The following is a 14,403-nucleotide window of genomic DNA, read 5'->3' as shown; positions in this document are numbered from 1 at the left end:
CACAGTCAACCTTACATCTGTTAAAACCATCCAAATGTACAAAGCTGTTTCAGAAGTTCCTCTCAGCAAGTTTACAGTTCTGACAATCTAATGCTTTTCACAGGTCATTACAATAAAGCTGCATTACGGAGTCTCGGATCGAGCCGGATCAAGCCGAGGGGGCTGAATTCATTTGATGACCCGGAGTCTTTGGAGACTTTGGATTTCCAGTGAGTGTGCAGTCACCTGAAGCCCAACATACTGTAGCTCAATACCCGGCCCAGTCCGGCCCAGACTGCAGCAGCTTGTCTAGCTCCACTCCTCCAAGCAGGGTCATGATTGTGCTCGTGAGTCATCAGAGCCTATCTCTCTAAAAGGACATGTTTTTCCAATAATCTGAAATGCCTAGGTGATTCTGGAATTAATTTTTCCATGGGATAACAACATCTCTAATGTGTCAAAAGATGCAATTAATGATGTCTGCAACAACTTTCTTTTTTTCCCTCTCAAGACTGCATGGAAACCTTTATTGGCTGACACTTTTTTCTTCTTTTTTGAGAGGGGAGGTTAGATGAGGTAGTTGGTAGGTCGGCGTCAGTGTATTCCTAAAAATATAGCCATTTTGTTGTGAAAGAGAACACCTCTCCATCAAAATGATATTGGCTCTGCCTCATCAATCAATCAACATGCGTTTGTTTTGTTTCACTGAGGTGCTCTCAAATGGGATAGAAGTAGAAAATAGCTGACGCATAGATGCATGCAGATTAATTTCATGAGGTAGCCTACCCCATTTATTATGTTTCTACTATAAATCAGCATAGTGACGTTTATATATTTACGTTTAATCTCGTTTATCATCGTAGCTTGGTTTATCAGGTCTAGCCTGCAGGGGTCCACACAATGCGTATTATCATATTACATCGACGCAGCTCAATAAGTAAAAATCAAGAAAGCATGCACGATAAACAACTCTGAATGGTGTGTACCCCACACATAGGCTATGCCAAACGTCCACCATTCCATCCAAAATAAATGTATCCACAACACAAATCTGTTGATTTCAATATGTGCTTATGAATGTCCTTAGGGAAACTCCATGGTCCACTTTTACTTAGAAACAAGTGACATGGTCAAGTGTGGCGGACATGTAAATAGCTACACAACCATGCTAGTACAACAACTACGATGTTATATGTTTACTAACTAGCACACCTCACAAAATCGTTTACTTTTCTACATTTTCCTTTAAAAGGGCATCTTCTACGTATTGAATAAAAATGTTGTTTTATGTTTCCTGTATGGCCAACTAGGACGTGCGCACATTAGATCCGCCCCCTTCTTTGTTGATAAATTGTACCATCACATTTTCGGTTTTTACAGACATCGGCATTAGTACCTGAGGTTCAGATATTTTTTTTGACGAAATCGCCAGAATGAAGGGGGTCCTGTTTCTGACTGCTCTTGTGCTTGTTCTCTTTCAGATGAACCATGGTAAATATGACTTCTTTCACATTCTGCTTTGAATGCCTCTCCAAAAAGTAGCCTACGGTATTTTCTTCAACCACCTGTTGAACTTGCATATGGCACAGGTAGGAAAAACATAAAAAAAACAACAATATTTTTATTCAAACGTAGGCCTAGAAGATTTTAAAAGGAAAATGTAGAAAAGTAGATGTTGTACTGTAGTCTGTAACATCGTGACGTTGTTGTAAAGATAATGCCATCATCGGAGACGGAGAAGATTATTTTTCAATCAATAACCTGTGTGAAGTAAACAGACTTGTTTTGTAGACTAGGGTGTAACAATGAATGTTTACAGTCAAGTGCAGGCAACTCAATAGCCTATGAACAATGCCGAGAAATGTGACGATTTTTCAAAAATTGATAGGAAGGGTAGTATATACACCAATTATGAGCAGGCGCTCTCTCAAGCCTTGCATAACTTGTAAAAGTAGCTTAGGAACAAAGCCTATTTCAAGTCCTTTTTAACAGTGATCCTTATTTGAAAGATGGGCAAAGTCTCAGTCTTGTCAAGTGCATGGATCAAACATTATTTTCCATTGCTGGGCAAATTTACATATTTTAAGCTGTGTAAATATAAAAAGAGGAATAGGCCTACATATAGGTCATTATTCTGTAACTGCTAAGACTTTGCACATCTTTCCAGTTACAGCCCTAGATGTTTTTCTCTAGAACATGTACTATTCCACTTCCACAAAATCTAACCTTTAGGCAACATAACCTCGTACAAAGGTCGATGGTTGGAAAACCCCGGCTTAATTTGAAAAGCGAACCAAAAATACTGTGAATCATCTTCCTCTGAAGAAATCACATGGGATGCAATTGTATCTGTTCTCATTCAGCACCAGCACTGAAAATAATTATGTGACTGACTAAAAAGTTGTGGTCCTTGCTGGAAATGTAACTTTCCCTTGTCTACCACAGCCTCCTTGATTGTGAAAGGCCCCGCAAAGGCAATTGTGTCGGGGGATATGGTGACCCTGGAATGCTACGACTCCAATTCCACAGCTAACATGAGCCAAGTCTATTTTGAGAGGTCCTCAAAGGTGAGCCATCACAATAATGAATACCAACCTATGGGTGTGGTAGAGGTCAGGGTAACTTGCACATAACAGAAAAACAATTAAGTCATGTATTTCCTTGTCTTTCACCTTTCTCTCTCTCTCTCTCTCTCTCTCTCTCTCTCTCTCTCTCTCTCTCTCTCTCTGCCTAGCCTGGCTACAGCCAAGAATAGTCTAGCATAATGTGTTATCATGTTTGGTATTGCTACAATTTAGCATCACCATATCTCCCAAAGATACCGTGGTTTTGAATTTGCATTAATGTTATGAAAGCCACGCTGTGAGAACTACATGTTCAAAAGTGTCTTAAACCAGACACGCCACTTCCTGTTTATTCAACTACGTTGATGAATTGAGAAATAGACAGGAAAGCTGCACTCTTAAAATGGTAACACCTTACAATAAGGGCACACAATTTAGTATTAGTTAAGAATTAAACATTAATAAACACTTGTAGGCCTACCACTTTTTTTGTACACTGAAGTAAAGTCACGTCCTGATACTCATTTGTATGGTGGCCGGGAAGTGCAAAACAAACTTATATTTGCGGGTGCAAATTTAAAATGTACAAGCACAAATTTACATGTCATAAAACAAAAGCACAACCCTGTGAACACTTTTACCACAGGCTAACACTTTTGCAAGTTTCAATACAAATTTACAAGCAGCAGTAACTTTGACATAATCTCTTCTTCATTATGAATTCATAATGACTTCAGTATGTACACATTAGGAATAACAAAGGAAAACACACTGATAATACATACTAAATAAGACTCTATTAATGAGAAAAAGCATATTTGTTAATCCTTAAGTAATGTTGAGAACATTAAAATGCTGTTAATGCTAAATTGTGCACCTTTATTGTAAACAGTTGAAAACAGCACAACTGTTATTATATGCCAATAAACAAGGAAACTCCAAGGCACTCTCGATCCTTGGAGTTTCTTTGTTTGTTGGCATTCAGTATCCCATCCAGAGAGCACCTCAAACTTCAGCAAACTTTTGAGTCCAGGAAGCGCTCCTCTACCCCCATATGTTGCACAATGTATGTTGACAATAACACAATTTGCGTTGAAAATAGCACAACTTGCATAGTTGTGTTTTAAACACATTTCCTTGTCCAGATATCGACAACACATTCTTTTTAAGAGTGTGCATAATTCATTGTGATAGGTAGGGTATTTTAATGATGCAAACTATGCAAAACTGATACTGTATCTTACACTGGACACATGACCCTGCAAAACCAGACAAACAAGACTGGCAGAAATTAAACCAAAGTAAGGGTCATTGTTTTGTGTGTGTCTTTTTTAAACAGCTTCTTCAGACTAATGCAGAACCTGATAAAATAAAAAAGGAAAGGGCATCTGCGTTTTTAACCAGCTTTCTCTTTTTCTCAGTTCTCACAGGGATGGTATCGCCTTGACTCAGACAGGTCTTACCGGGGCCACTACTTCTGCTCATACCGCCGCTACTTCGAGCTGACCGTTGAAGATGACCGTCTGCTCCTGACCACCTATGGCATACAGACCTACATGGAGGGGCTTTACCGCTGCGTGTCCGACGACCCTGCCCTCGGCTCAGACAACTCCTCCGCTCCTCTGTCCATCACCGTCCACTGTAGGTGCACCGCTGAAAGATTTGGGTTTTTTTAAGTATATTTTTTGGCCTTTTATGCCTTTAATCATATAGGATAGTATAGAGAGACAGGAAGTGAGTGGGTGAGAGTGGGTGTGGGATCCGGAAAGGACCACGGGCGGGAATCGAACCTGGGTCGCCGGCGTGCGGTGCAGATGCCCCAGCCAGTCGCCCCATGGCTGGGGCCGCACCACTGAAAGATGATCTTATTAGCTCTACCAAGAATGCAGCCAATGACGTTTTTTTAATCATCCGGGTTTTGGTTAAGACTCACTGTGATTCTGTGCAGAAACCTGTTTTCTGAACAGGAATAAAAACCTAGTTTTAGATTACGGTAAATTGAAACTTAAACGGAAATTTCCATTGAATTAATCCATGTAAATGTCATGTAGGTGTTTCCTTGTTCTATATTAGTTTGAATCTATTGGTTGTGTGACTCATAATCCTCTCTCTTCACTGAGTCAGATATGTTCCCCCTGTATATGTTAGATAAAAACACACTGGATTAAGACTTATACCCTTGAACTGATCATTTGAATCAGTCATGACGACAGTCACTCAGTTCTTATGGGTCCTAGGAGAGCTGGTATATTCATTCTCACTTTCTTCTGGACGACGACGACTACGTTCTTGAAAGAGTCAATGAGGGGGAATTACTGCAATAAACAGGGAGGGATATGGATGTTAGAGAAAGAGAGGGAAGGAGTGGCTGTTAAACTGATCTACAGATGAAGAGAAAATGAGCTATTACTCCAGCATTGTGCCATTTGTATGGAACAAGCCGAGGCTGACCGTTAGCATTGGTATTGATTGCTCCCAGAGGTAATTTGCAGGTAATTGGTGGCAAGACTCTCCCAAGTGTGCTTGATACGCTTTGAGTGCATTTGCAGAGAAGACACAAGACGCATACCTTATGTGCATGCTTTCCTGCGGGGAGTTCTGACCAACCCACCCCATTATTCTCCTTGTTTCTCCCATCTCTTGGCAATCTTTTTTTCGTGTAGACATGCACGAGCTGTCGTTCGCCAGGGACGGCCCCAGCAGTTACTACAACCGCTACTACGACTCCATGCAGGACCTGCGCGTGCCACTAGGGAGCGACGTGGAGGTGAACTGCTCCACCACAGCGTCTGAGACCCCCGAGTACTTCTGGCAGAAGGAGGTGAGAGCGTTGTTGACAATGGCTTTGGCTGCATCCGGCACTCTGCCTGGAGCACACAAGGGGAAACACTCTGCAGTGACGCCCAGCAGGGAAAGGGCAGAGAAACCGGCCAAACAGGGTTTGTTTTCTAAAGAAAAACAGTCGCGAGAGGTCTGTGCCCCTCGGCAAAGTTTAGACAAACCACACGCAAAGGCAGTGTTTGTGTACTCCAGCGTGTGAGCTGCTGTAGTACTGAAAACATCTCATCTGATTGTTATAACTAAACATAAAAGAATCACGAAGGGACTGTGGTAAGATAATGCCCACCATTCTTAGTTTCTGGACAAATGTAGTAAATGCATTTATCTAAAGATTTCAGGGTTTACAACATGTAAACACATGACAAAAACACATTCCACAAACAGAAGCATAATGCATGCCAGATAATATGCGGTGTATTACGCATTTCATCAGTTACTTTTTAATTACCCTCATTGCAAAGATGGTAATTAAACAGGAGTTTGAGGTGAAGTGCCATGTTCCTATATCTAGTCTAGAGCATATGTGGGGTAGACACAGAAGATCAAAATATCAGAGTATTCTCTTTGCATGAAGAAAGCTGTGAGATGACCTTCACCATCTTTATTCAGTCTTATAATCTTCCCTCATCATCCCACAGAGTGCGCCTGAAGGCTTCATTTCATAAATCATCTAATTATTATCAGTCTACTCTTTGTTGATGTACTGTGTTGTGCTTTCCCACTGTAGTCGGTGCACTGCATATTGGTGCTTTCAGTTCTGCCTCGCCATAGCGTGCTTAAATACTTCTGTGTTTACCATTGTGAAAGTAATTTGGGGAAATGATTTTTGCTCAACATGGAAAATTATAGCCTAATGGAGAGTAGTTACCTGTGCAACCCTCCCTGTTGGGGCCTGGGAGACAGCACTAGACAGAGAGTTTTTAGAGCTTGTGGATTAGCATACACAATGCTGTTTTGGCCAGAACTTGCCTCTGCAGGAAATCCTCTTAATTCAATTCTATTCAAATTGAAATGGACTTTGTTTGGCGAGAGGAAGAAATCTCAGAGTGCCAAATCATTAATATGGTTATGACATGCTGTGTCTTGTACACTAGCTTTTTCCCTTTTTCTTCCATCTGCCATTGTTTGCATTGGTGGCTATTCCTTGACTGCTTTGCATTGTGTGGTTATTTTTGTCCCTGCAGTGCTATTCTGTTCCTGCACTCATTATTCTTCATAGTTAACAGTGTGCTGCAGAGCAATCTTTGTCTGAAACAGTGATCGAGGTTAATTGCTCGCGCTGGTGTTCATTGACATAACTTTGAACAGCTCGAATAACTCACCGCTGAGATTGTGCAAAGTAGGTTGTTCTTAAAGTTCACTTTTTCCACATTCTCGATGCTCCATTTACTTTCCCTCTCTCATTTTCTTTCCACCTCATTCTCCCTATACCTCATTCTCTCTCTCTCTCTCTCTCTCTCTCTCTCGCTCTCTCTCTCTCCCCCTGGCTATTTGTATCTCTCTTCCTCTCAATCCTTTTCTCCCTTTTTCTGTCTCATGCTAATCCTTCCGCAGGGGAGTGACTGGATCCTGCCATCGAAGACTCTGACGCTGAGGAAAGTGACTCCGGAGGATGACGGGACCTACACCTGCACTGCCAAGCACCCCAGTGTGGAGTCCCTCCGCAAGAGTCGCTCCTTCACCCTTACGGTCCTGCCAGGTGGGTAGACGCTCGGCATTAGGGCATCACCCTGTCAAGGCTTTTTGGATATGTTGTATAGGGTAGATGTGGCTTGTTGACGTACCTTTGCACATGGCAGATTAGGGAGGAGGAAGATGCCTCGCATAGTCAGCTAAGTCGACTGTCACAGGAGTGCAGACAGTGTACTTAGCTGACGTGACAGACTGTGATCCAGGAAGTGCAGTTGAAATGTGTTAGGCCATAAATACACAATGGGGAAAAAAGCAAACAAAGGATTTGTGTTCGTCTACGCATATTCATCTAGTATCAATATCAGTATTTGCATATTACCTAAACACTAACTGATGTATCCCACTGTAACTTGGGCTTCTTTCATCGTGTCAATGTGTGTGATTGTATATTAGAATGAATGTATTGTAGGCTATAGTATAAAGTATTAGTATAATAATAATAACAATAATACCATACAGACCTCTACATAAACACATTCTAACCTCAAGCATATACTTTACAAACGGACCAGGGAAACAGTCAGAGATATGTGACATTTTAATGTCACTGATGAGTGGGACTAGACTTGCTTAACCACTTTTTCCCATCCTGACATCTATGTATTGTAACAGTATATGACAAATGTCGCGGAACTGATACTGAGTTCATGATGAAAGAGAAAGTAATGGGAAGTTTGTGGTCGGGCATAGTCAGCTGAATGCCCGAAGCCAAGAGGAGGATTAGAAATATTACACAATGCACGTAATTGCGATGCATTTAATTCAACTTCTGATACCAATCACGTACAATTAGAGATCTTAATCACCTTTCATTAGAGATCTGTTGAATGATTAAAAGAAATGTAATTGAAGCACCTTACCAAGGTGATCATATCGCCAATATAAATTAGTATGCTTGCCCACTGCAATCTCATTAACGATGCAGGCGCTGAAGTCTTAATTACACTCACTGGAATGGATTTGGAAGGGTTGTCAGTGGTGGAGGAGTTGAGGGTACCTTGGGGAATGCACAAGGATGAGGTTGGCACTCACAGTGGTTCTCTCTGTGCCACACACAGAGGACGCTGGCTGGTATGAAACCACGGACGGACGCATCGCCCTGACCGCCGCCGCCGCGGGTCTGGTCCTGCTGGTGCTGCTGGTCTCCATGACGGCCTTCCTCTGCCGCAGAGCCAAGCGCAGGCAGACAAAGGGACCCATGTAAGTGACTCCAGACGCCTTGCTGTCTCTCTTGCGTGTGAGCTGTCTTTGTTTCGCCCCCTTTTTAAAAAGGCACTAACCACCTTGAGAAGGTTAATTGACTGTGAAGGTTTGAGTTGAAGGCCAAGTCATCTCTGCGGAGATGTCTGAGATGGAATTACACTGTTTCATATTGCATAATGGGTTTGAAAAGTCTATTGGTTTCCCTGAGCCCCTCTCGCTGCCAAATTTTCCAGACCACTCTTTTTAATGTGGTCTGGAACTATTCCACTGGATTTCGCCTGAACGAAAGGTATGGCTAATGAGGTTCAATGCAAATTATACTGAAGGACATACGAACGATTAATTGTGTACTTTTTGTCGTAAATATTGAGATCAAAGTAATGCAAGGTTGAAGACAAATCTCATAGCGTACCACTGATCATGTTCGGGTGGTAAACAATAATGAACAAAACTTTTTAAAGATGAAATTCCCCCTCATTATAGGCCTGTGCAGGACTTAATCTACATTCTTTTGTTAAGTATCCAGTGATAAAGCCGTCTGAATACGGGGCCTTTTCTATTCCTCTGGATGGCAAACACAGCATGCTTTCAAATGAAAGCATCTTTATCACCTAAACCACTCACTTGTGCTTACTAATTGGTTGGTTAAATTATTTGGCCCATCAATCTCTTCCTTGACAAATCTTAATGTCAACTGGGCTAAGCTATAGTCATGCTAACTCCTCCGGTCTTGACTTCTTTCAATTTAAATCTAACCTAAAATGTGTACAGCATCCTTTATTATCCTGTGATGGTGTAACAGTCGAAATCGGAAATAATATATCAGTCATGATCCCATCTGTGCCAGAGATGGACAAGTAGCCTCCATGAAGGAGACATTATAAGGCCTACTGTGGAGCAGAATAACTGATTAGGGCTCTATGCCCTCTCTCTCCCATTCAAGTTACTCTTGAATTGATCTCATGTCTCTCTCTCTCTCTCTCTCTCTCTCTCTCTCTCTCTCTCTCTCATCCTCCTTTTGTCCCTCTCTATCTCACTCTTCAGTGATGACCATTCCCAGACGAAGCCCATCTACAAAGGGAGCGTGGAGTCTCTGCCCTCCACAGCTGGAGACAACCAGCCCCTGGTGTGAGGAGTGATAGGGCATAGCCAGCAAGCAGCAGGTTGAAGGATGAAGGTGTATCAGGTGTTGCATCTGATGGGTGAAAGAGCTCGAGACAGGCAATTGATAGTTTAGATACAGATGGGAATCGGGATGGACATTTATGGGGAGAGACTGGGCACGCTTCAAATCAGAGTATTCATAAGGATGTGTGAAAGCAAGCAAGACCTTTTTTTTTTGCCATGCTGTTTTTTTCCTCTCCTGGTATTTTATCACGGAGCCTGTCTAAATTCAATAGGCAGGAGTGCTCTTCAACAGAAGGTGTGCAATTTTCTCCATATTGATTTCGCAGCTCGGAAAATTGAGATTCACACTTCTTCTTTCAGGCAGGGGGCTTCCTTGTGTCGCATGTTTTTTTCCCCTTCCTCTTCTCCTCCTGGGTGGTAACCTTGAACAGAAGGCTCTCCTTCAGTTGCTTTGGCGGTTCTGATGGCCGTTCTCTTATGAAATGGTGTGTCTGCTTAGGAAATCACTCGGTTGAAATTGAATTCTTAAGTGTGGTGTAATTTTATTTTTCAATGGGAATGAAAGCTGTAAGCTACCTGTTAGTTATCTGTTGCACTTAAAATGATGGAAAACTGCGCCAATTATTCAAGATGCACTTTGACACTTTTGCATTTAAGACTTTTCTTGAAAACGATGTACTTTTATTGCTTTTGTAATAGCAGGCTGCTTCAATAAAATATAGCTACCCAAGTTTTGTGTCATCATTGATTTGAGTTAGGACATTTCAAACAGGCAGAATATTGACAATGGCTTAAGGCAGAATGCTACATCAGGGGACATAACAAGTAAACAAAAACCTTGGCGTTACCATGGGAGTGGTGCTCTCAGACCAGATTCTTTTAGGTGACATTGAGTTAATATTGAAGGGTAGGCCTAATTAGTTTTCATACCTTTGGAAATATCCTGGTCTTGTTGGCAAGGTTCGAGCATTGGCCAGCTGATAGTGTACATAGGCTACTTTCGCAAGAAACAACAGTGATATTAATTTGGTAATGTTTTTGCGGTGCTGAAAAGGGCACATTTACCTTTAGGCTAGTTCACTGTGTGTGACTTTAAACAGTGTGTGCGCTTTAACATCAGCAAAACGTTGTGCTTCATTCTGCATGATAATCCAGTTCCTCTACTGCTAACATTTTGAACAGCATACCAATTTACCTGGCTTTTGCCCAACTGAGATAAGCCCATCCTTTCATTTTTTCAACATTGTATGAATGATGTCCATGAAGGTGAATTGGCCAAATAGTGTTAGCTGGTAACCAAACCAATGACATGGAAAAGCAATTGCTAATTTTCGGCTGCATGCACTCACTTTCTCTCTCCTACAAACAAAATGTTCCTTCCAAGTAGTGCATATGTTCTGCTGCATTAAGTTGAACAGATATTAGTTTGTTTATTTTACAGAAAGAGGCCTAGCCTACTGTCATGCAGCTGTGGAGCTACAGTACAGTTCTGTGAGGGATTGTGATTGTGAAGTTATGGTAGACGAAGTTGGAATGAACATATAACACACAAGGGAATTCTCTCTTTATGGAGTAGCCTGGTGGTATTCATGTGTTTCATGAGGTCCTTTTCCACAGATTTATTAATCAAGCTCCATGCATTCTGCACTGGTAATCAAGGTGCTTGATACACCTGTGGAAAGGGACCTGATGAAACCCATGAATAGGCACCGTGCGTATGGCCGTGCAGGTGCCATGCACTGCCTTTTTGAAGCAGCCCTTTTTCCTCGGCGCAAGTTTAAAACAGGAGTTCATTACAAAGCAGTTATCATAACTGGTCTTTCATTGCGACTGTCTGCGGCATTTACGGTCGATTTTATACGATTTTATTATCAGCTTGCGGTTGACCGCCACCCGCCGTTAATAATAGTGTAGATGCGGCGGTTTAACAATGACACTCCATTAACGTCCTCACGCACCACAGAGCAGAACGGGCATCGTGTTAAACTGATTAATTCATAACTTATTTTTACTCTGCGCCTTTTCTCACAAGAAACAGTCCATATAGGTGTTACAGAACAGAATGCGTTATCAACGTGAGTGAGTGGACAAGTCACCAGCTTCCCATGTAGCTAGCCTTGGCTGAAAATATGCGCTGTGCAGATATTTGTGCCAACTGCCAAGGTGGGCTATAAAATAGTTCTTCTACAATGTTACACTGCAGGCATTATGCCTTTCATTGTATTAAAGGCTTTAGGTGGTGGTGGGGTTGATCATCTTACCAGGCCGTTCCCATGAGTTTAAAAGCTAGTTCCACCAGAGTAGATTATATTTACTTGTCTTGAAGCATGGGCTACACGTCACGGCTATAAGGTCCAAGTAACAAGCTACTGATAAGGTCGGCGGTTGCAGGATGTAGGATGCTCTGTTGAAAGGATCTTTATTAGGCCTATGTTAGTTCACTCAAGCCACCTAAGGGTGTCGCCAGATTCAAGCTAAGAAACCAGCTGGATGCCATACATACAGCTTACATTCACACAGGCTAGAGACGATGCACGGTGTAAGCGCTATTGTAAGATTTGCCGCACCGTTCATTCAGCATATTTCTTCACCATGCCTTTGTTGTTGTTATCCCACTGTAGCCTATGGATAGCGGGTGTGTGCGTGTCTATCCCTACGTTTCCTTAGCTTATTGCATTTAGAATAGAACTCCTGTGTTTTCTAAAGCCTGTAATGAGCAAATTCCACTCGTGACCATGCATGCATTTTCATCCATTCCCACATCTTGTCCTAAACTTTTAGATGAATAGAACTGATATTATTAATGAATTTGTAATGGCCAAAAAGCACTTCTTTTTAAATGCAAATTGACTAACGCATGAAAATAATTGGAAGTTTTTGAACATGTTATGCAATAGTTTAGTCTAGGCTCTGTCGGGCTTTTAACTATGGGAATGCATGGTCAGGGATGGGCAAAAACAGGCTAAAAACTTGTAAAATAAAATATTATATCATGCATACGTATCAAAAATAAAATATATAGTAGTCACGTCATGTAGGCTAAACATACTATGCTATTTCTGTATTAAAATAGTCGTTTTTTAAGGGAGCATGACGTCACTTTGCAACCCGTCCGTGTTATCTTTTATCTCAAACTTATTAAAACTCCAATGAGGCTATATAGAGATTACCAGACATCTGGAATTCCAAAAACAGGCAAAGCCATGAGCTTGGGTGAGCAAGTGTGTGTGTGTGTGTGTGTGTGTGTGTTTGTTTGTTTGTTTGTTTGTTTGTTTGTTTGTTTGTTTGTTTGTTTGTTTGTTTGTTTGTTTGTGTGTGTGTGTGTGTGTGTGTGTGTGTGTGTGTGTGTGTGTGTGTGTGTGTGCGTGTGTGCGCGCGCGCGTGTGTGTGTCACTCTGTCTGTCCGTGCATGTGTGCCCTGTGGCCTGCATTGTAGGGGCCTCTTTAGCTTAATGCCTTGTGCACAACCATCTTTTAAAAATAAATTGCATTTGGCATTTACATGTCCTTGATGAAGGTAGACATTGGTGTGCATTTTTCTTGATATGACAGTGCGTAATTTACACGAATCAGATGTCTTCACGGTGCCTAGGCCTCGTTCCACTGCGCACACTGGACAGTCATAAAATTATATCGACAAAAACAATGACAGATTGGGTCGGGCTGGATCTGAAATAGTTTACGTGCATTTTGATCCTACTCAAACTACACGAAAAATCTACCAGACCAGAGGGTTTAAAATGTTGTTGGTTTCGTCTGATTCTGGGCTAAAATTGGTTTAAAATCGCAGGCTACAGACAGTACCTGCTTGGCAAAAGTCATCACCAATCAGCGGTTGCATGCATCATTCTGCGCCTTCATGACGCAAGCATATCGACGTCTCATTGAAAATAATTATGCTGTGGGCTATTTAAATAAATATATATATATATATATATATATACAAAATACACACCAATTAAGTATTTTGACACAACATGCAAAGCCGTTGTCTTCAACTCAGTGAAATAGGCTACACGACACTACACAGTATCATTTTGTATTTGAAAAATGTATGTTCAAATACTGCCCATCCCTGGTTATTGTAAAGTATACCAGCACTAACGTGGGCAGCTAACGACATGAGGATTTTTTTTCATTGAAGACTTTCCTCTTTAAAAGATAGCCTTCTGTAAGCCACTCCCACACTTCGGCATCATACACGCCCTCAAAGCGTATGGTTCCAGCAATTGGGCGACATTTCGCTCTTGCACCCTCCTCCTAAGCTTTAAGTGTATTAGCATTTTAAAGTAACCAAGAAAACTGGACGAACCACACACACCGCCTGTCAATACACCGCTGAAGTGGGTGTGTATCAGTGTGGTCATTAGTATGTAAGACGTTGTGACATTAACCACTGGGCGCAGAATAATATCCCAACTTTCGTAGTTTGCAACCTGCGTGCTACTGTAAATTTCATTTTTCCAATTTAAGAGGAATTAAAAACAAAAAGAAGAGAGAAAAGGGACTAACAACAACGATGGCGTTCCCGACGGTTTGGAGGGAATGCACTCTTTTATGTGTCGTATTCCTGTTGTCCTTCGTTCGCACAGGTAAGATGTTTTGATGTCTCTGTGAAAGAAAAACGATACCAGTGATGATAGTGCCTCTTGTAACTTGTGGTAGAACTCGACACCGAAGACCCCATGTCTTCTTTTCAGGCAGAGGTGGTAGTGTGCTCGTAAATATAAGGATAACACATTGCATGGCTTACGGTTTAGGACAAAGTAAACGCTTAGATACACATTGCTTTCATAGGTAGCCTACACGTTGCTTTGGTACGCGCGCACGATGCAGAGGTTCAGCTGTCAAAGGTTTCAGTCATGAGCCTTCAGAAGAGCTGCAGGCCACCGGAGTGAAATATGCATGCGTTGTAGAGTAAAATCGATTGTCAGTGTCTTGTTAGACCACATGGACTGTGCCCCCCTATAAAAAGGAATACAAACTGAAACCAACT

At 41.7% G+C, this 14,403-nt stretch overlaps 2 protein-coding genes across 3 annotated transcripts in view; both read left to right on the top strand.

The window, feature by feature from the left end:
• Positions 1-1,314: 1,314 nt before the first annotated feature.
• si:ch211-79k12.1 (uncharacterized protein LOC568891 homolog) lies at positions 1,315-10,137 on the top strand. Its single transcript, XM_062538871.1, has 7 exons — positions 1,315-1,470; positions 2,425-2,546; positions 3,965-4,184; positions 5,207-5,364; positions 6,939-7,083; positions 8,135-8,276; positions 9,324-10,137. The coding sequence occupies exons 1-7, from the start codon at positions 1,413-1,415 to the stop codon at positions 9,409-9,411; spliced, it is 933 nt and encodes a 310-aa protein (XP_062394855.1). The 5' UTR covers positions 1,315-1,412; the 3' UTR covers positions 9,412-10,137.
• A 3,499-nt stretch (positions 10,138-13,636) lies between these two features.
• The window catches only part of cadm4 (cell adhesion molecule 4), a 120,637-nt gene continuing 119,870 nt past the window's right edge, over positions 13,637-14,403 (top strand). For both annotated transcript variants that reach the window (XM_062538870.1, XM_062538869.1), the window contains exon 1: positions 13,637-13,999. In XM_062538870.1, the coding sequence (XP_062394854.1) occupies positions 13,927-13,999 (73 nt within the window). In that variant the 5' untranslated portion in view covers positions 13,637-13,926. The remainder of the gene's footprint in view (positions 14,000-14,403) is intronic.

Source organism: Sardina pilchardus, chromosome 6, assembly GCF_963854185.1.
Source record: "Sardina pilchardus chromosome 6, fSarPil1.1, whole genome shotgun sequence".
Classification (NCBI taxonomy): domain Eukaryota; kingdom Metazoa; phylum Chordata; class Actinopteri; order Clupeiformes; family Clupeidae; genus Sardina; species Sardina pilchardus.
The sequence above is the reverse complement of the archived record's forward strand: the minus strand, read 5'-3'. Positions and strand labels throughout refer to the sequence as shown.